This window comes from Perognathus longimembris, chromosome 2, assembly GCF_023159225.1.
Source record: "Perognathus longimembris pacificus isolate PPM17 chromosome 2, ASM2315922v1, whole genome shotgun sequence".
NCBI classification, from domain to species: Eukaryota; Metazoa; Chordata; class Mammalia; order Rodentia; family Heteromyidae; genus Perognathus; species Perognathus longimembris.
This window is the reverse complement of record NC_063162.1, coordinates 51789537-51811470: the sequence shown is the minus strand read 5'-3', so window position 1 is coordinate 51811470 and position 21934 is coordinate 51789537. Positions and strand designations below refer to the sequence as shown.

At 49.7% G+C, this 21934-nt stretch overlaps 1 protein-coding gene across 12 annotated transcripts in view; it reads left to right on the top strand.

The window, feature by feature from the left end:
- The first annotated feature begins 1825 nt into the window (after window positions 1–1825).
- Window positions 1826–21934, top strand: part of Kcnma1 (potassium calcium-activated channel subfamily M alpha 1) — a 692132-nt gene continuing 672023 nt past the window's right edge. For 11 of the 12 annotated variants that reach the window (XM_048339123.1, XM_048339120.1, XM_048339122.1 and 8 more), the window contains exon 1: window positions 1826–2298. In XM_048339123.1, coding sequence (XP_048195080.1) covers window positions 1876–2298 — 423 coding nt within the window. In that variant the 5' untranslated portion in view covers window positions 1826–1875. Of the gene's footprint in view, window positions 2299–19448; window positions 19587–21934 lie in introns of those variants that run through there. The other variant, XM_048339119.1, reaches the window with a different exon arrangement.

Genomic DNA, 21934 nt, shown 5'->3' with positions numbered 1-21934 from the left:
AGGAACTTGAGAATTCCAATTAGGCTTAAACTAATGAGCTGGAAACTTCGGGGAAATCTCTGTAGCAGTAAGGGGCGAATGTGATCATCTTCGTTTTAATTAGCACTGGAAAACCCTGTAGTTGGGCTGGGTAGCTGGAGGGAGGGTAGTGTCCAGAGGGAACACGTGTCTGAGAGCATCACAAGGGGGAATTCCGATGGTGGTGTGGGTACAGGGGCTGTGGAACAAGTCTGGGCTCCTGCATCTCTAGAGGGAGAGGAGGGAAGACCCTAATGGAGAAAGGCATCGTGGAGGAGTCTCCCCAGGAGCACTCCTTCCCCCAGATGCCCTCCTCACAGGATAGATGGGTGTCTGAAGCTACATAAAAGGGGAGCAGTCCCTTAAGGGTTGTCCATGGAGGCTGGCAGTGTGCAGGGAGCTAGGTCCCAGGTCCCTTCCATCATCTGGCCTGATTTCCCAGGCCGCCTCTGTGGCTTAATCAGGAAAAACACCTGCTGCTGTCAGAGTCACAGCCCACCCGCCAGCTCCCAGTTGGCCCTGCCCTTCAGCCACACACGGGGGGCCCTGGGGCACCTAGAACACTCTGAGAGGAGTGCCTCTCCTCTCAGTGGTGGTCTCTCTCCAGTGGTGGTCGGTCGGTGTGTATGTGTACCCTGTTGAAAGGTCCCCGTCGAGGGTCCCCCAAACCTTGCTGTCTTGGGTACTCCGCCCGTGGAACTGAGCTGCCAGCTTGCTCCTTCTGTTGTCCCCCACTGGGGGCTCCTTGGGGAGAAGGGGGCTGCCTGGGCTCCGGGGTTCTTCCCAGGCCCCCCACTGCGCACCTTGGGGAGAGACATGCTGAGTCTTGCGCCTAGGCTGGGGATGCTCCAGCCCCCGCTCTAGGGGATGAGGATGGAAGTCGGGGCGCTGGCTGAGCCATCACCGAGGGGTCCCTAAGCCCTGGCGAGTCGGCGAGGCCAGCCTCCTCCCTTCGGGCTTCGGGGCCGCCTGAGCCCGCGCCCGCTCCAGTTGCAGCAGCTGCCACTGCTGGCGGCTGCGGGGAGCGCGGGGCGCGCGCCGAAGGGCTCGGGTGGCGAGGACGGGGACGAGGAGCAGCCGGAGGAGGCGAGGAGGCCGAGAGCGCGGGAGGCCGAGGAGGCTCCGCGTCTTGGGAGACGCTGCTGGGGAGGGGGGAGGTCCCTGCGAGTCGGGGCTAGGTCGGCGGCGGTGGGCAGTGGCTGGGCTACGGGACGCCGAGAACCTGCCGGGGCCCTGCGCGCACCGGGGCGGCGATTGGGAAGCAGAGCGCAGCGGGGGGGTGGAGGCGGGCGGGCGGGCGCGGGGGGCACCGGGGGCACCCGGGGCTCCTTTTGCATTATTAACGCCTGGCCGCCGAAGAAGCCCCGAGCGGCGCGGGGCAGGCGCGGGGTCCCCGCTCGGAGCGCAGCGCACTCGCGTGGCGCACGGCGCGGCGCCGAGGATACCCGGGCCCGCGCGCGCAGAGTCGGGGCGGGCCCGGGGGTGGGAGCGGCGCAGAACCCCCCCTCCCGGGGGCACGAGCGGCCCGCGGCGCCCCCTGGGGCTCGCGGCGGCCCGGGGCGGCGGGGCGCAGGCCCGGGGAGGGGGAGCCGCCCGCCCGAGCGCGCCCCTCCCCCGCGGCCCGCTCCCCTCCCCCGGGCGGGCGGCGGCCGGCGGTATATATCCCCGCGCACCCCGCCAGGTCGCGCACGGCGCCCCGAGCCCCGGCGCCTCCCCGCCCCCCTCCCCGCGCCCCGCGCTCCGCGGCGGCGGCGGCGGCGGCAGTAGCGGCAACATGGCTGTCGATGGGTGCTCGGGGTGGCGCTGGCGGCGGGAGGAGCTCCCCCGAGCCCCGGCGCCGGCCGCCCGTTGCTAGCTATGGCAAATGGTGGCGGCAGCGGCGGCGGCGGCGGCAGCGGCGGCGGCGACGGCGGCGGCGGCGGAGGCAGCGGTTTTAGAATGAGTAGCAATATCCACGCGAACCATCTCAGCCTAGACGCGTCCTCCTCCTCCTCCTCCTCTTCCTCCTCCTCCTCCTCTTCCTCCTCCTCCTCCTCTTCTTCCTCCTCCTCCTCCTCTTCCTCCTCTTCCTCCTCGTCCTCGGTCCACGAGCCCAAGATGGATGCGCTCATCATACCGGTGACCATGGAGGTGCCGTGCGACAGCCGGGGCCAGCGCATGTGGTGGGCTTTCTTGGCCTCCTCCATGGTGACTTTCTTCGGGGGCCTCTTCATCATCTTGCTCTGGCGGACGCTCAAGTACCTGTGGACCGTGTGCTGCCACTGCGGGGGCAAGACCAAGGTAACGCGCGCCCCCCGCGCCCCGCCGCGCCCCGCGCCCCGCCGCCCGCAGCCCACCTCCCCGCGCGCCCGCACCCCTGGCCGCGCTCCCGTCCCTTCCCTTCCCTCGCGTTGCTTGCGTCCTGGGATTGGGGCAGCGGGCCGTGTGTGTGCGTGTGTGTGTGCGTGTGTGTGTGTGTGTGTGTAGGGGGTCCCCCCACCCCCAGCCGGTGCGCCCCGGGACGCGGACACCCGGACACCGGTGCTGTCTCGGTCCCCTTGTTTATGGTAGAGTAGTTGGCTACTGTGGCCGGGACCTGGATGGAAGACGCGCCCCTCTGGGGTGCCATGGTGCGGGGTTGAGGAGAGCCAACCCCGTGGGGATGGAGGAAGCGAGGGGCCCCCGCTAGGTGCGTGCCGCGCGGACCGCTCACCTGCCGCGGCCCTTTGGCGGTGGGCGAGGGGGCGCCCAGTGGTCCGCGCTTTCAGGAGCCTGTTGGGGAGATTGGAGTTTGTGGGGATCCGAAAGAAAGAAAGGTCCTTGGGCAAGGGAGAAAAAGAAAAAAGAATAATCGTTTGCATTAGGGAATCCCAGGGGAGAAACGTGGACAGAGGAAGTGGGGTGCTGCGGAGGTGTGTGGGGAGGTGTGGAAGGCAAGCAAAAGTTGGGGCGATCCATCCCAGAATTGAAGGCAACCCATTTGGGGCTGCCACTTTAGGAACGTGGTGAGGTCGCAAATCGGATGTCACCTTCCACTCCATCCCTTAGATTTTCTTGTACATCACCCCCTCTCACCCACACCCCTACTTCTTCGGTGTTCCCTGTATTCTCGCCCCTTTGGCCATCCGTCTTGGGTCCCCGGAAACATCACCAGCAGCGCGGGGCTGGAGCTTGAAAGCTGGCTGCTGGACTCCGGAGGCCACGGCTGGACGTTCCTTTAAGCTATTCCTAGCGCAGACGCCTACCAGCGCAGCAGCAGCAGTAGCGGCAGCGGCGGCGGCGGCAGCGACGGCAGCAGCCTTAAATGTATGGTTGCTAGGCTAACTTCCTGGGCTGTGGCCTTTCCCTAGATTTGTCCCTGTCCTCCATCCACAACTGGCTGGAGGTAAGGGACAGGGAAGGTATTTGAGAACTGCAGAAAATGATGATGATGATGATGATGATGATGATGATGATGATGATGATAACAATAATAGACCTGGTAAAAAGAAGCACTGAGCCTGCTCCTCGAAATTTCCATCAGAGAAGGACAAGAGCATCCAGAGTGTGGGGAAGGGGTATGATGCTTAGGGGAGTATTGCAAGACAGACATCTCCATCCCTAAATGTTAACAGCTTTCCCAGTAAAGTTAATCCCAGGACCCCTCTAACTTACGGGCACAGCAACTTGTGGCAGCTTAGTGGCTGCTGAGGGAAGGCAAGAGGTTGGAGGTGGAGGTGGGTGGGTGGGTGGGGGAGGCTGGCTGTAAAACCCCACGGGTGAAAGAAGCTCGTTCTCCCTGGTCATTAATTATACATCCTTGTTAGGTGCTGGAGCTCAGCTGTGTTTTGTGGCAGCACATTTGTGTTTTGGAAAATACTGATGTGTTGGAATAAGGGAGAAAAAGAAAAAAAATCCTTATCCTCCTCTGATTTCTCCCTGTTCCAGAGGCCTCCAGATGTTGGCTTACCAGCTGTATTTAGTGTTGGAGAGTCCCTCCTTTGTCAGGGAGAAAGACCTGGCACCTTCTAGAGAAGCCCCCAGACTAGGCAAGGCCCTAGGCACCTAGCAGGAAGCTGCCTTTACCATGGCTGGCATAGTATTCTTTACCCATTTCCTCTCCTCTACTTCCTCCCAAGCTCCAGTGCTGGGATTTTCTCCCTTTTACTGAGATTCACCAACTGTCCTCATGGGGAAACACTGCTCGGAGTCATATGTGTCTAAAGTATTTCTAGGCAGAGTGATATGTATGCCCTTAAAAGAACAACAACAACAACAACAACAACAAAAATCGCCTGTTTTGTTAAGAAACGGGCATTTTTGATCACTATGAACTTTACTTTTTTCTTTCAGTAAGTCAAAATAAGATGTGGTTCCGGGAGGTTGCAAATATAGCTTCCTATCTGTATTCAGGGTTACTTCATACAACTGCAGTGAATGAAACACTCATCAGATAGTTCATGTAGAGTCGCTCTTTCCTAAATGATGACCAAACAGAGCTTCTGTCAGTTTTCTAAAGATAATAGTTTAAAAAGATTTTTTTTTGGCAGTGATCATTAGAAGAAACAATCTGTACATATTTGGCTGTGTTTTGTACTTTCAAGACCAGCTGAGTGGACATAGCTGGCAGTTTCTAGAAAGAATCAACCTGGGATAAGAAGGGATTGTGGTTGATTGAAAAGATGTGCAGCCAGTATAGAATGAGACCAAGTTATTTTTTGCTATCATGAATCCATTTTTAAAACATCCCAGCGTCTCTTGATTTGCCCTTTGATTTGCTCAATTAAACTATGTATAATAAGCTCACTCTATCCAATAATGGTCATTCATGCCTTTTATAAGCTTTTCTTTCTACCTCTGAGGTTTGTATTCTTTGTGCAATCAGATTTTCTTTTTTTGTTCTTCGTTCCTTTTGCTTTCCGAGTATTTGATGGTTTTGTTGCAACTTGGTGCAGAAGAAAGTATTTGGCTTAAGTTTAGAACAATTATTTTCGTCTTCCCAAGCAGAGCTCAGCCGACTTTCCACAGAGCTCTGCTGGTCTTCACACATCTTCGTGGAGGTCTGAGGGAGCTTGAGGAGGAGCTGGAAACTTGGGTGTTTTCAATATCTGAGATTCCCAGTTAGAGAAGTTTCAGGAGAGAGCTCTGGTAACATTCTCTGACACATTTGGTCTTGGACTGAGCCTTTGTTTTGGATCAGAGGAACCCAGGACTGTTTATAAGCATCATGTGGCCCCGTCATTGGTACCTTTGGCCTCTGAACAGAACAGAGCACGTGACTTTAGTATGTGAAAGGAGTGGAATGTGGTCAATTTTAGGAAATAAAGGAAAAGCTACCACAGTTTCCCCTGTTGGAAACCTGGGCATTTCAGTCATTTTTTTGTGTGTGGTCCTTTCCCACATTATTGTTGTTGTTGTTATTTTCACTGTTGGATTTTGTCAAGAGCTCTCTGTGCAGTTGGCCGTGACATTTTGAGGTTCCATCCAGTTCTCCACTGTAGTGAACCGGGAGCTGCTGTATGCTATGGCAGCCTGGGTAAGGCCATGACTTTGAAGAAGTCACTTAACACCTCTGGTCTCTCTTTTCCCGTGTGTGCAATACGAGGGGTGAAATCTTTGCATTCTGTCTCTTCCTGGATTCCACATAAGAAAGTGGAAGGAGCAAGGCACCATGGGTAGAGCTTCTTTCAGCATGTCTCCTAGTTCCCTAGTTCTTGTAGGAATCCGGTCTGAGACCACTTTCATTTACGTCTACTGTTATGTTCTTATACAGGACCTCCTTGTCTGGGGAAACTGAGGCCACCCCCCTTGTTGGAGCTGTGGTTTGCAAGGTTGGGGAGGGGAGGTCTGTGTGTGGCTGGACATAAATTTATGGCTGTTGTCAGTTTGGGCTGTGGTCCTTTGCAGAAGCTTGGTCTTGCTCAAGGATGGTCTGCATGCATTGAATTATTGAGGTGTTGTTTCCATGGCTGTGTCTGAGAAAACAACACATTTTCTCTGTCAGGCTCATGACTAATATAAATATCAGATCCCATTACGGCTGGGTAATTACCCAGGGTCTGGCCTGGCACATTCAATCAGGGCTGTACCTTCAAGCGCCTTGGAACTCTTGATTCCAGATTAGCTCCAGTGCCTCCTCTCATCCTGTCCTGGCGATCTGCTGTAGCCATGACCTTCACATACTCCATTGCAGTTGGGTCACTTGAGGTGACCCAGAAGAAGTTCTTAGGTCCTTGTCATGGAGGAGCTCGGATGACCTGCCCTTGTTCAGAGAGATTGGGCCTCTCACGGCTGGTTTTCTTGCTGGAACTGCACCCTTTAGTACTTGGCAGATGGTAATCAACAGACCCAAGCTAAATGGTGGATCTCAGACTCATTGCCAGGGCCTCTTTCACTGATGATCAGGTAAAAAAAAGGTTTTGTTTCCTCATCTGTGAGGTACATACAATGATGGTCCTTCCCAGGATTCTTCTAAAGAGTAGCTGTGATAGGTAGACCAATAATTCAATATAGAGTATAGAGTAACTCAATATGTAATATATACTCACTCAATGTATCAACACCTCAATAATTCATTGCCTGGAGACCATCCCCAGCAAATATCTAGCACTTCGCAGGTGCTTGAAAGTGGAAGCTATCTTAGCTTTACAAATTGTGGGGCTTATTCTCTCTAGTTCATTGACCCGTGGGTCCCTGAAGGGCATAGATCGGAACAAATAGCATTTTTTTTTGAGCCAAAAGGTGCGTCTAGACCCCTGAAACCATGACTCATACAAACTGTCCTGTCGGACTGAGTTTTTTTTTTTTTTTTTTTTTTTTTTTTTTACTGTTGTAGTGTGAGATGATAGGACAGTCAGGGCAGCCAAGGAAGGCTCTGCAGATGAGGGCTTCCCAGGATGGTTGATGTGTTGTTGTTTTTGGTAGTGGCTAGGTAATGATGGTGTGGGGTCTTAGAGCTTTTGGAACTGTGTCATTTGGCTCGTGGCCATGGCGATGGAATGACGTGCCCTTGTAGAGGTACAATTCCCCTATCTGTTCTCCCAGGGCCTGAGCTCCTAGACCCATACCCCAAAATGATTTAACAGTATCCTGAACCCAGAACAGCTTTGCTGTGACAATCCCTGAGCAGGATTTCCCTAAATATGTTCTAGCATGCGCCTGTCCTTGAAGTTACCTTGAGCAAAATCTGCCATGTATGTATGGGTGAGCTGCCCCCCTTGGAGGATCACATGAGAAGCTTGAAGAAGTTGTGCGGGTGGAGAAACTGGTGGAATTGCCCTCCCTTTTTGTGCAGCCTTGCCCTAGCATCAGGTCCACTGTGTAGTGCCTAAGAGCCAGCCAATGACCTTGGACAAGGGCTTCAAGGCTTTGGGCCTCAATGTTCTCATTCCAGATTGGGGACTGTAATATTGCGGAGCCCTATGGGACAGATACTCTCATTAACCCTGCGGTAGGGCATGTCCCACGAGGGCATCAAGACCCGGGCTTCCTTTTGCAAGCCTTGGGTTGGCCTTGCTTCCAGGTGCCAAGGGAATTGGCCAAACATGCATTAGGAGGACAGGCAAAGCAATCCTACTGGAGAAGGAATTCCACAGACAAGGCCCGGTGGGCCATCTCTTCCGTGGAAAGAAACATTCATTGGGTGCCTGGTATCCTTTCTTTAAGTCTCTTTCTAGCTCTGTCTCTTTCTGTTTCTGTATTTGTATCTGTCTTTCTCTCTTTCTCTCTGTCTGTCTGCCTCACACATATGTAAACCTGATGCTACAGCAGTCAGGTTGACATTGGATTACAATGCCAAGACCTGTTTCCCAGAGTGGGTAGCGGGGGTGTTCCAGCTCACAGTGGTGGTGGCCACGCTAATCTGTGAGCCATAGTACCCAACACCACCTTTCCTTGCCCTCAGAACTGCAGAACCCCTGGAGGGATGCCTCTGTGGTTCTGGGGAACAAGACTTCGTTTGTGCTGTGACACTGGAGCCCTGGGGCTGTGAGGAGAACACTGTGCCTCATGGAGATATCTCTTGGGCTTCGGCAAGGCCAGGCTTCCCCAGGACCTCTGAGATTCCATTTCCGTGCTCAGCAGGAACATTCCAGCAGTGTCTCCTTAGAATATGTTGCAAGTGAGTGGCCCCTTGGTCCTGGGTATGCAGGGAAGGAGATAACAGAGTATCCTAGAGTTCTGCATAGAAAGATCCCCAAACAACAAGCAGCACTCTCAGATGTCTGCTCTCCAAGGCTGGGGCTGGAGAAGGCCTCTAGTGGTGCTTCTCCAGCCTTAAAATGCATGTACCTGGGTCGCTGTTGGCACATGCAGAGTCTCATTCACAAGGTCCAGGATGGGGCCTGAGACTCTGCCTTTCCGGCAGGACCCAGAGGAGGCAGGTGCTGTAACAGGGCACACGTCTTCTCAAGGATGTGGCTCATTCCTCAGCCATCCTCAGACAGACCCTCCCTGAAGACACTCGTGGTGAAGTATGGAAAGTTCCAGCTCCTCAATGGCAAGAAGGGACAGGAGTGAGAGCCTAGCTGTTCTGGCCAACCAGGGTGAGGGAGCCACTCTGGCCACTTTGATTTGCTTTGGCACCGCAGGGAAAGCTGACTCTTCAGATGCTTTCCCTCAAGGATCCCATAGTGGTGTTGGCCTGTGGCGGCCAGTGCAGCATTCTAGAATTTACAGGGTGTGGTCTATGTGTTGCCCATCAGTGTGTGGGCTCTCTCTCTTGCCAGTTGCTCACACCGTGAGGGGTGCGGCTTCCCGAAGTCCAGAATGGCAACTGAGCCAAACCACCAACTTGCAAAATTAAAGGCTAGGGGTGTAGCCAGGGCTGTGTGGTGGCGATACTCCCGGAAGCCAGCTGGTGGCCACACCTTCCAGAGCATTTGAAGTCAGCAGAATGACTGGCAGCCCTACTTTCCATAGGGATCTGGGTGGGCCTTACTGAATGCAAGGTTTGACTTCAAAGGGGCCTGGTGGGGGAGGGGGGCGGATGGGGACGTGGGGCCCTGTGCTGCCATGTCTTCCTTTGCAAGACCGGAGAATTTTTCTCAAGAATTCCAGCACACAACAGTGGAAGAAGCTTCTTTTCTCGCTGCAGCAAGGTTTCCACAGCTTCTACTGTCAGAGACTTTCTCCTCGAGATGTGCTTTTTATGTGGCACAACTGTCAGAGGGGAGACCCTACCTACATCTTAAGTATCTTTCAGCAGCCAGAGTGAAGAGGGACTAAGCGTAAGGGCCTGCTCACAGCAGGTTCTGGTCTTTTGGTTGTTGTTAGGCCGTTTTTAATACTGGAGATCAAATCAGGCCTCATGCTCGCTGCGGCATTTTTGCTCCAGCCATTTCACTTTTAGTTAGATTTTCATTTCATTGTTTTTGTTTTTGTTTGTTTTTTTTTGGATGGGGTCTTGTGCTACCTTGGTCCAAGCTGGCTTCAAACTTTGATCTGTCTACTTCTGCCTCCCGCGAAGCTGGGATTATGGGCATGTGCCACTCAGCTGGGCCTTTGGCTTTTGCTTTGATTGGTTTTTCAGTGCATACTTTGTGCCAGCAACTGAGGTAGGCACTAGAGGAAAAACGAATGACAGCTCAGTTTTGACTACCTGCTCATTTTGATTTTGGACTTTGGCTTGATGGAGTACGCAGACATGAAATCAGTTCTCTCCTCATGAGGTGACCACTCAGAGACCACTGAGTGGCACAGGAACTTCCTGAGGACAAGAACTTAGTCCTCAGAATAAACACAGACACACACACACACACACACGAACACACCCATACACAAGCACACACTCAAGCACACATATCCACACTTGCGCATACATGCACATTGCACACATGTGAATACACAAGACACACAAACAAATATACATGTGCACACCATATCCACACATACACACTCAAAGAGCCTCTTTCTTTTTTCATGGTGGTACTGGGGCCTAGACACTTAGCTTTTCCCCTAAAGGTTAGACCTCTATCACTGAAGCCATAACTCCACTTCCAGCTTTTTGCTGGGGATAAGACTCTTCAGAGATTTTCCTGCCTGGGCTGACTTTGAACTGGGATCCTTAGAACACAGCCTCCTGAGTAGTTAGGATTAGAGATGGGCCCACCAGCACCTGGTGGGGCCCTCTTTCTTGAGCTGTAGGCTGGGTAGGACTGTGATAAGGTACAAATACTGCTTTTTCTGGGTCATTTGTTTGAGGCTTTGGGCAAAATGGGTGGCTTGGTTTGGTGACCGAATGCTGTTTGAGTTATTCCTGGGTGTTAGTAAATCTTGCCATCTTGGACTCCCCTGACCAGTAGACGTTAGGGGTTTAGTTCATGTACATCAGCTGTTGGTGAGGCTGCTGAGTTAGGCAGGAGACGGAAGGTCAGTTTTGAAACAATGACTGCTTTAGGATGGAATTTGCTTTGTGTTTGGCATTATTTGGTGGTTGTCTTTGGGACATTATGTGTAATTGCCAATTTGGAAATGTAATTGGCACTCCTGGGCCAGAATGGATATATTTAACATCGTGAAACTGAGCCTGGGAACCATCTTGCTGCACGATCTCATTACCTGCATGACGAATGTTTTTTCTATGTGGCTAAAGATGAAATTATTTAAAACACCTCAATTGCTTTCTATTCTTTGTGTGTTTGTTTTTTTTATGATGCTGGGATGGAACCCAGGAGCTCATGCACACAAAGTGACTGCTCTACTACTGAGTCACACTCCTCCCCCTATTTCCTATATTTAATTTTTGTTTAATGTTTTCTTTTCTCTTTTGGAGACAGGGTCTTGCTATGTTTCCCATGCTGGTCTCAAACTCTTGATCCTCCTGTGTCAGCTTCCTGAGTGCTGGTATTACAGGTGTGCACCCCTGAGCCCTCCTTTCTTTCTTTGTGCTGTTTCATTGGCTTTCAAACTTGGAACTTTCATCTGATTGATTGTGAACATTTCAGAGAGAGCAGCAGAAAAGCCTGTACCCATTCAACCTGCCTTTCCCTCCATTGCTGGGTTTCTAACTTTGCTTCCTACTTTCTCATTCTCATTCTTGAGTACTCTGTTGGAAGTGGTGCCATCTCATTTTTGTTTCTAGCATAGTGTGGAGGATCACTTCTATTTGGAGAAGAGGTAACTGAGGGAAGCACTGGGAGTTTTCTTTTGCATGAGAAGGGAGGATTTCCACGCCCTCCGCCCCGACCCAAGGAAACTAGAATTTTAAAGCTGGACATGGTGGTGCCTAGCTGAAATCCTAGCACTTGGGAGGCCGAGGCAGGAGGATGCTGCATTTTAGGCCAACCTGTACTAGATAGCAAGACCCTGCCCTCCCACCTCCTAATTAGATTTGTCACTTGAAGTACAACATAGGTTTATGACCTGTTGATTTCTGGAACCATAGTATCTTTTTTAAAAAACAATTTTTTTTTTTTTTTTGCTTGTGTGGTAATAAGGAATCAAATGCCGGGCCTCATGTGTGCAAGGCAAGCACTCTACCACTGACCACATTCCCAGGCTACTACAATGTCTTTTGCAAAGAGCTTTATTATTATTATTTAAAAGTAATTGTACAAAGAGGTTTCAGTTCTGCAGGTCAGTTTATGAGTACAATGCATCTCGATCAGTGTCATCCGCAGAGTTTTTAAGGCAAGATTTCCAGTGATAGTCTGTTTGGGTTGAGTTCCGCCATGATGCATCTGCATGTTTGCAAATCATTGGGAGATTATCTATTAGCTACTGGGATGTCAGCACAGGCATTTCAGGTTGAGTATTCCTGTTTTCTGCCTTGTTCTTGCTCCCTTGTCTCTCTAGCAGATTCGGTTGTACTCTCACTCCTTGACTTTGAGACTGTACTTGGGGGTAGCGGTAGGGTAGGGCTGGAAATAGAGAGTGGCTTTGAAGGTTGAGGGCTTTCTGAAGTTTCAGGTTAGTGGACTCTGAGTAGGAACTTGATATAGACTTCACAGGCATGTGGCATTATAAATCATTGATGGGAGGGGACTTTGATTCCTTTGGTCTTTCTTCCTCCCAGCTCTGGGAGTTCTACTCCATCTCCAAGAGGGGCCAGTGTGTTCACAATCTCCTGAGATCACTATTCCATTGGAAATAAACTCTCCGTAGAAGGAACCTAGATCTTTCTTTTCTTTCCATTGCTTCTAGTCTTCTCTGGGACACACAGAACAAGTCTTGGTGGGTGACAGATTTCAAATTCTTAAATCCTCGCCCAGGAAGGTGCAGAGCTGGGTGGTTTAGATGTGGCAAAGTTGTTGAGACACTGAATGACTGCAGCTTTCCCTTTAGTTTCTCTGAATCCCCATCCTTTGAGACAGCCAGGTTCCTTTGCTCCACGTTTGGAACATGGCCCAGCATGGCTGTGGCTTCTTGAAATTTTCCCTCCAGGATCTGCTCATTTTTCTTTGATGCTGTGGAAAGCAGTTTTCCATTTTTCCTATGGTCTAAAGTCTCCTCTTTATCAATGGCCTGATACCTGTATTTCTGAGATGTGGCTTCTTCTGCAGGTTAGCCCTGGGGTTGGTGAATGGCAGGGTGATTTGGGGTGGGGGGTGGTGGCTGCATACTATTTATCAGATGTGGGACCTGGATTGTTTGCTGTGAAGCAAACACTCTGCTTTCTGGATGTCAGAATGGAGCTGCTCTTTAGAACTGAAGGCAGGCTTCTCCCCAGATTCTGATTTTTTTCCCTTGGGCTTCTGCTGCTGCCACTTTTCTCCCATACTCCACTGAACAGAAAGAAAGGAGAACCTATAAGAGGAGAGGTGGGGGCAGGAGAGAGAAGAGATGGTCACACCCAGGAAAATGGAGTTCTCGGGATCTGGAGCTGGGTAAATACAAATATAATAATCCCTCCCTCCCTCTCTCCCTTCTTCCCTCGGTCCCTCCCTCCTTTTCTTCTTTCCATCTTCCCTTTCCCTTTCCCCTTTTACTTTGTGCTGGTACTAGGGTTTGGACTTAGAGCCTGGGCACCTGTCCTTTAGCTTTTCACTCAAGACAAGTGCTCTACCATATGAGCCACAGCTCCACTTCTGGTTAAGTTCTGGTTAATTGGAGATAAGATTCTTTTGGATTTGTCTGCCTGGGCTGGCTTCAAACCATGATTCCCAGATCTCAACCTCCCGAGTAGCTAGGATTCCAGGTATATAACGCACTGGTGCCTGTTTTCTTTACCCTTTTTTTCTGGATGAGTAAGTCATATCAAGTGACCTTGCCTCCATGGAATAAGAGCCATGTGCAAAGACCTGTGCACTTTGGGAACATTTTGGCTTTCAAAGGAGAAGTTCCATGGGGCTAACTTGTAACCTGAGGCATGGTGGGGGTGGGGGTGGGCATGGGCTTCCCATATGAGGGTCACCAACCTTGTAAGGATCTTCTTTATTTGATTGTTATAGGTGAGTGGGGGCAATTCTCTCCTCTTGGGGGGAGGTTGCTGTATTGACTTTGCCTTTCCTTTATGTGGCTTGGAAAGGGGACCCCGTTAGTGTCCAGTGATGCTAATAAGAACTCCCCAAGCCTTAGAGGATAGATATAGAAGAGCAGGTGCATCTGATTGCTGGGGACTTCTGTAGCCAACATGAGCTGCAGCAGCTTTGGACGTTGTTTCCTCCTTTGTGCACCCGGGATGTTTGCCATGCTTGGAGGGAGAACGCTAGTGGCCCCTGAATTACGGCCACTTCTCCAGTGTATTGTGGCAGCCGCAGCCTGTCAGGTGACAGATTCTTAAAGAGTGTAGGAATGATGTCTGTAGCTGAACCCACAAGAGAACTCAACAGTTCGCCTCGGTCTTAAAAAAGAAATCTATTTCTTATGTTCATTTGCAACCTATTTTCCCCATAAGATTTATTTTTCAACTTCAGTGTTTTACATTTTTGTCCTTAATCCTCAGTGCACTGTATATTCATTGTAGAAAATGTAGGACACTTTCACACCTGTTAGGATGGCTACTATAAAAAACCAGCAAGTCACGAATGTTGGGTGAGGATGCAGAGAAATGAGAACCTGTGCTCTGCTTTGGAGAATGAAAAAATGGTGCATATACATGGACACAGGCATGGCATGGGTTTTTTTTTTTAATTAGAAATTGAATTGTCTTTGGTTGCCAATGCTCACACCCATAATCCTAGCTATTTGAGAGGCTGCGATCTGAGATCTGAGTATCTCAGTTCAAAGCCAGTTTAGGCAGTAAAATCCATGAGAGACTTTATCTCCAATTTATTACAAAAAAAAAATCTGGAAGTGGAGTTGTTGCTCAAGTGATAGAATACCATCCTGGAGCACAACGCAGGTCCTGAGATCAAGCCCCAGGACCAGTGACACACGCACATGCGCACACACACACCCCATTCAAATCTCCCCTCTGGAGGTGACCCACCATTGTTTCTGGGCATTTCCTCCTCTGTCTGGTTCATTCATCACTGGGACTTGGTCACAGACCCTTAAGGGGCACCAGGATGGCCTTGTTGGGGAGGATAGATCACTGATTGCAGAGAATTGAATGCAGCAGTCATTTTCTGTTATTGGCATCTATTCTTACTATGACTTTTTGTGGTGCTAGGATGGAGCCCAGGGCCTCACACGTGCCAGGCGTGTGCTCTGCTGCTGAACTACACTTCACCGAGTCTGCTCTTACAGTGAAGATACTGGACTGTGGAATTTTGATTCTGACTTACAAGTTACCATTGAAGAACTAAAGGTTCAGTGATTCAAGGCAGTGACTCAAGGGGCAGTTTTTGTTCTCCTCTAAATCGTAAGAATGGAATTTGATCGACATGTCCCCTGACCCTCAAGATTTACTTTGATGAGGTGACATAGTTAAGAATTGCAGCCAAGTGCTGGTGGGTCATGCCTGTAATCCTTCCTTCTCAGGAGGCTGAGATCTGAGGATCACAGTTTGAAGCCAGCTTGGGTAGACAGATCTGAGAGACTCTTATCTCCAGTTAGCCTACAAAAAACCAGAGGTGGAGATGTGGCTCAAGGGGAAGAGCACCTGTCTTGAGTAGAAAAGCTAAGTAAGAATATGGGGACTTGAACACAAACACACACACACACACACACACACACACACACACACACAGAGGAATTACCATCTGAGGACACAGTTCCATTGGAAATATTATCAAACCTATCATTTTTTAAAAAGACAGAAAGTCTCAGAAATAGGGTCTTGTTTTGGTGGCTCTGCACTTATTTCCAAAGACATAGCCACAGGAAAACTGTGGTTTTATTTTAATTTTCTGTGTTGGGGAAAGTTTGGAGACATCTTAGATTATAGACTATAAATAGGCTGTGATGATAGACTGTCTTGGTTGAGGTTGGGCATCAGAAACAACATCTGATTAAAGAGGAGGCTGTGCAAACCATCTTACTTTGATGCCCTCCCTTAACTCATCCCCAGAAGCAGCCTGGGAGCCAGGTCCTTCATCTCAGGCCTGGTCCATGGAGCAACCTGGCTACCTAGAGCAGGGATCTTGTTACCACTGCCTCCCCAGCCAGGAGGGAGCGTGCTAAAGGAATCCCCAAATAGTACTCTGAAATAACCCCCCCCCACCCCGCCCCTCAGCTGTAAGCAGCCAACCTACCAGAACTTACTGGAATAACTCTCTCAGGTTACATAATATCCATTTGATTATGTTACCAGGGCCACGCATTAAATTTTAACTTGTCACAGATAAATGATGTGAATACTTACAGATCCACAGAGTACCCAGTGGCTTTTGGGTTATTATTTAAGTGTGTTGGTGACTGCATAGGACATGAAGCAGCCTCACCATAAAAAACAAAAACAAGGTTCTTCCATGTTGGAGTTTACCCCTTATTAGGGGGTGCAAACACCCATCACGAATTTTTTTCCCCAAATAAACTAAACATTTAGACAGTAGCGATTGCAACTACAGAACCTGGGGACTTGTGGGCAAGAGCCAGCGATGACAGAGGTTTTGAAAACCATGGGAACCCGTTTATTTTCTGGTGATACATACTGCAAGCACAGTATTTTTAATGGATCCTCTAAGTCAGCAGCTGATGTGTTATCATGCAAATCTCTCCTGAGTTGCATGGAAACTAATAAAATCACAAAGTTTCTATTTGTGCTCTGTGCACACAGACTGCAATGAAACCAGAGCCACTATCTCCAGGCATGCTGTTATTTAAATGCCACGTGGGGTGGTAAAGCAATTTTAATAGTGGAAACAGAGAGCAGCAAGTGAGATGTCCCATCAGTGTCAGTTTCCTGCATCCTCTTTACTTCCCTACCTCAGAATTCGTTAAGGTGATTTTGTGTGTGTGTGTGTGTGTGTGTGTGTGTGTGTGTGTGTGTGTGTGTGTGTGCGCTTATATTGGGGTTGAATTTGGGACCTGGGTGCTGTCTCTTGGATGTTTGTTTGTTTGTTTTTTGGCTCAAAGCTTGCCCTCTACCACATGAGCCACAGCTCTACTTCTGGCTCTTTGGTGTGGTTACTTGGAGATAAGAGGCTCACAGACTTTCTTGTCCAGCAGGCTGGCTTTGAGTTAAATTGTGATCCTCAGCTCATGGTCTCCTGTGTAGCTAGGATTACAGGTGTGAACCACTGCCACCAGCTTTGTCTTTTTCTGCTCTAGCCTCATGTATACTTCGCTAGACAAGCACTACCACTGAGCTACCTCCTCAGCCTACAGGTAATTCATTTAGAACAAGACCCTCTACTCTCTGAGGCATCCAGTCTGTTGCTTACTTTAGAACAATTTTTTTGTTGTTCTTGTTCATGGGGCTTAAACTCAGGGCCTGGGAGCTGTCCCTGCTCTCTTCAATTCAAGGCTAGTGCTCTATCACTTAGAGCCACAGTGCTACTTCTGGTTTTCTGATGGTTAATTGGAGATAAAAGTCTCACAGACTTTCCTGCCTGGGCTGGCAGTAATACTCAGCCTCCTGAGTAGCTAGGGTTACAGATGTGACCCATCAGTGCCTGGCTAGAGTACGTTCTTGAGCTGCTGGTTCTCGAACATTCTCTCAACCCCTTTTTCTCTCATGTGTTAGGTCTCCTTTATGGAAGGATTTATGGAATGGAGGCAGGAATACGTTAGCTACCTTGCCAGGGCCCTCTTTTGGTGCAGGGCAGAGCCAGGTTTGAGTCTAGGCCAATGGGCAGTAGTGCTCAGACAACTCACCCCTCTGTGTCTCAGGTCGACATCTTGTCCTGTAGGGACTGGTACACTGGCTCTGCTCAGCTCATCCTGCTATTTGCTGAGGTGACATGGACAAAATTGAAAAGAGATGTTGCTGTGGAGATAGCAAGCACCATTTCTATATAAGATGGGAGGTCTCTGAACAAGTTCAGGGAATTCTCGACTGCCAGGATAGAAATGGACCTTCAGCATTATCTGGTCCTCTTAAACCATTGGAGTCACTGTTTTTCTTTCTGGAAAATGATATGCCCACCTTCTCTCCACCACCAAATAGGCAGGTGTTCAGTACATAGTTGTACAGATTGCTTACCATACACCTCCATGGCTGCTGTGAGATTCACATTGTATAATTCATTATTGTATTTGACATGCTATGGCACGTGTAACACACCCTTGAGTTGGGAGGGTACTTGCAGGTACAGAATAAATATTGGGACATTTTTTAAAGTCTTATCAGTCTTATTTGAGGTTTTGGAAGAAAACACTATTTTTAATCTTAATACATGCATGGAATATATTAGGATCAGGATGCAGAATTCAAGCATATTTTTTAAAAGATAAGAGATTATGTGAACACATACATGCACATGAGTGTGCACGTGTACACGTTTGTGCATGCATGTGTATGCATGCCCACATGTGCATGTATATGTGCGTATGCACACATGCAGTAGAACATGGAGTTGCAGAAGAGTTGGACCCCCATAACTGAGTTTTCTCATTGAACCATGACCTTGGGACCCTGGAAAGCACTGATGCTTCATTGTTCTCAGGAACCACCTGTTCCCCTCTCAGACTCCAAACCTGTCTTACCCAAAACATGGAAATCCTACCAAAGACAAATCAATTTATCTCAGTTCCCAGGGCTGTTAAAATTAAGTGCACTGAATGTTGGTGTGACCAAGGGCTCAGCCTGCATGCTTGGTGGGAGCTTGCACAGTCGCTGAGCTTTTTCCTTTGCTTTAGAAGGACTGATTCTCTGTTCTTCCCACACCCACGACCTGGGCACATGTTTTCATAGCTCAGTGCGGATCTCCTTCTAGATCATTAAGCATCATGGCAAACCTGACAAACTGCACGTGTGGAATATTTTGAAGCAGGAGATACCTTGGTCACTGAGCAAATCTTTGCTATCCTGACTGTCCTCTGGGGTCATGAGGTCATGCAAGGCAGGATTTTCTCACTGGCAATTGTGCCAGTGGCCATGTGTGATTCCAGGGGTACCATTCACATGGTAACCTCTGAAACTGTGCACAACCTCTGTGTGTGTGTGTGTGTGTGTGTGTGTGTGTGTGTGTGTCTTTTCTAGGCATCCATATAGCTTTGTTATAAGAGATGAAATTAGAAGCCCATTGTATGGACCATAATAGTCACTGTCAAAATGAATAAGAGAAATATCACAAACTTGGGATTCCAAGAAAATAGAATCGACGGGTGAAGGGTTGGCCAGAGAGAGTCCATTGGAACTATGTGCATGTGAAGACAGCTCCAGCCTGCCCTGAAAGCCCTTTTTTCCAACAGGCTTTTCCGGTGACTTCTGGCCCTGTGCATGCCTGATGGACATAGGTGATATCCTCAGCCCACGCTTGTTCTAAACCTGAGTCTTTGTGAAGGGTACAGGCTCAGGTGCCAGTCAGATGCGTCCTTGTGGCCCGTGGATGGTGAACAAGACCCTGAGGACTTAGGAGAGTTTTCCATCCTGCCAGTGATGCTATTTTTAGCTCCTCCCACGGCCCCTGCTGGCCCCAGGTGTTTGTCAGCACAGCAGACTGTGCAGGTGTGGAAAGTGGCTGTGGAGGCCTGGTTTGCCTTGTGTGTGCTATGGTAGTCCTGTTACCAGGCTGGGTAGCCAGGCAGTTCCCTGACTGTGACCAGGGCTGGTTGCATAATTGGCCTTTCTGTGCTGTGCTGGGTGAGGAGGCCAAGCCAGGGGAAAATCCGTGCGCTGTTCACTGTTCACTCTCCTAAGCGCTGGGGTGTTGGATGGGCTTGTGGACGTGGAATCTCCTGGCACCATGAGCTGCTGTTTTCGTTCTGGAGCTGTTGCCTGCGACTGCAGAGGGCCCCACGCTTGATTGATGTCTGTGTTGCTGGGAGACCTAGAGATTGCTTGGCATAGCTCAGGAAGGTCAGATGCAGAAGATGGGGCTGCCCTGCGCCTTCTCTTTTTTCCTCCCCATCCCTCAGAGCTTAGCTCATCTTGCTGGGGTGCCACCTCCCTGGGGGTCTTCTCCACCCCTCCATCGTCAGCCTCCTTCCTCTCCACCTTGGCTGGGGATCAGCCCTCTGACTCCACACTCTTGTTTCCTGTGCAGACACCCTGCCTCAGCTGCTGAAGACTCCTTGGGCACAGAGCTGGCAGTGTTTTCTCTTTTGTCCTGATTCTGACAGGTGGTCCTATGGGGTGGTCAGTGAGTCTCAGTTGATTAATGACCCTGTGGTCACTGGACTTCACAGAATGCCTTCAGCGAACCACAGCTCCCAGTATATTCACGTTCTGACCAGTGCCCCCAAATCAGGGCTGGCTCTGTGACTTGGTCCTCAATATAGTTAGGTGGAAGGGACCTTGTATGACTTCTCAGGCTAAGTAGAAAGAAATCTTGAGCCTTCCCTTTGGTCTCTTGCAACAAATTTTTTTTTGGGGGGGGGAAGCTAGCAGTCATATAAGTAGTAAGACTACCCTGAGAAAACCAAGCTGTGAAAGGGCCATGCCACACAGAAGTCTCTGAAGAAAGAGATGCTATTTATCAGGGAGTGGGGAGGAGAGAGGGGGGGTGAGGGAAAGAGACAGAGAGACTTTCCAAGGAGCACCAAGGCACAAGACATATGTGGACATATGTGAAGACACCATTTTGAAAGCGATCGTCTACTCCCCCTCCACCCACCCCACTGATACAGATCGGAGATGAACCAACCCTCTCTGAGTTCCTGACTTATAAAACATAATAAATCATCTAAAAATAAAATGTTTGTTTTAAGCCACCATGTATTGGGATGATTTGTTACATAGCAGCAGATAACTGGAACAAATACTATTTGGTGGGGACCTTCCCCGAGGCCCAGCTCTTACCTTTCAGGATTCTCTGAGCTCTCATTCATGGCTTTCTCCACTTAGCCACATTGTACAGCCTTTAGTTCATTAAAACATGTTGCTTTGTACCTCCTGCCTGTCAACTGTACTGGAATTTTCTTTCATTGTCTTTCCTGCTCTCTTCCACTTACTTGACTCCTCTTTATCCAGTGATCTAGTAAATGTCTTCCCTCTCCTCCCCCCCCACCCCCGCAACTTGATCCCTAGGGAGAAAAGTCCTTATTTGCAGTGCTTGCCAGTTCCCTTGGTGTAAATACTGTAGTTGATTTCCAGAGAGCACCATGAAGTCCCAGAGTGTGGAAGGAGATGTTATTAGCTGCATATTGCAGATGTGGGAGCTGAAGATACTGGGAGAAGTCCAGCCACCTTCCTGAGTAGACCACAGGCAGACGTGGACTCTGGCCCTGTAGACCACAGTCACTCTGTGCCACATGGCCTTCCTGGAAAACCCATGGCCTGCTGTGAGCACAGCAATGTGTCTTCTAGGCCGTGCTGATTTTTTGTTTTTAGACCAGTGGTCTTCCCATAGCTTTTCCTGTCTCTTTGCTTGGCTTGCCACACCTGGAAGGCCACAGCCATTCATTTATCTCATGGTGTCTGGTCTGCAGTGTGCCATGATCATGGGGATTTCGAGCCAGCAGACACCCGAGAATCTACCTTAAGGCCTGATTCGCGATGTATGTTAGTCAGTCTGGATCAGCTGCTGTCACAAGCAAACCCAACATGTCAGTGAGTTAACACAAAAGAACTGTACACAAAGCACCATGAACGGTATGTATTTGGGGCTGATGTAGGGCCTTGTTCCACACCATTCAGGGATCCTGGTTCCTTATGCCTGAAATCTCCCAAGGGTCTCTGAAGTTTCTCCTGGATCTTCTGTCTGGTGGTGAATGAACAGTTTGTTGGGAGTGGGGAGGGGGCACTTCTATCCACATTACATTTGTGCTTGCTTGGGCTGCCTCTTGCCCTATGGGGTTTGAATGTGTCATCATCTGCCACTCAGCTCTCTCTGGCTTTGACTGTGACCTTGAGTGGCCCTTCACCTGGAACATGCAGAACACAAAGGGGGATGGAGGACAGGAATTCCCACATCTCTTGTCTCGATCCCACGGTGGCATGCTGGACCCGTGGAAACAGCCTTTCACAGTAGCCCTTAACACCAGCTTCAGATTTGGTATTGGAGCCGAGTGGGTTCAAGAGTTCACTGCAGAGAAAATGGGGTCCAAGGTGAATAATCACTGAGCAGTAAGGCTGCTGTCCCGCAGTCCAGTGGCCTAGAACTTAACTGTCCAAATTAGGATCATCTCTCACTATAGTGAGTTCAGCGTGGCCACTGGGGGGTTGCCCTCATGGATCCAGTTTGCTGGCTTTCAATCACCGTCCTTCCTTCTGCTTGCTGACTTACAGACCTTGGGTGAACTGCCTGGCTTGGCTCCATCTCAGCTCACTCACCTGAAAAGCAGGGCTGAACATAGATAACCCTGTATGGACTTGTTGGAAAGACAGTGAATGTTAAAAGCTCAGACCAGCCCCGATACATGTCAAGTGTTGGTTACTATTGTTGCTTGTCAGGAGTCATCTAGGTGTTTGGTTGATCTCCATCTTCTGCGGTGACCCACCTCGGTTGGAGCGCATAGCTGTTCCCCCAGTTGGAATGGGGGCATTCCTGAATCCTGGGACTCTGTAGTTTTCACTTCTCATATGTAGATC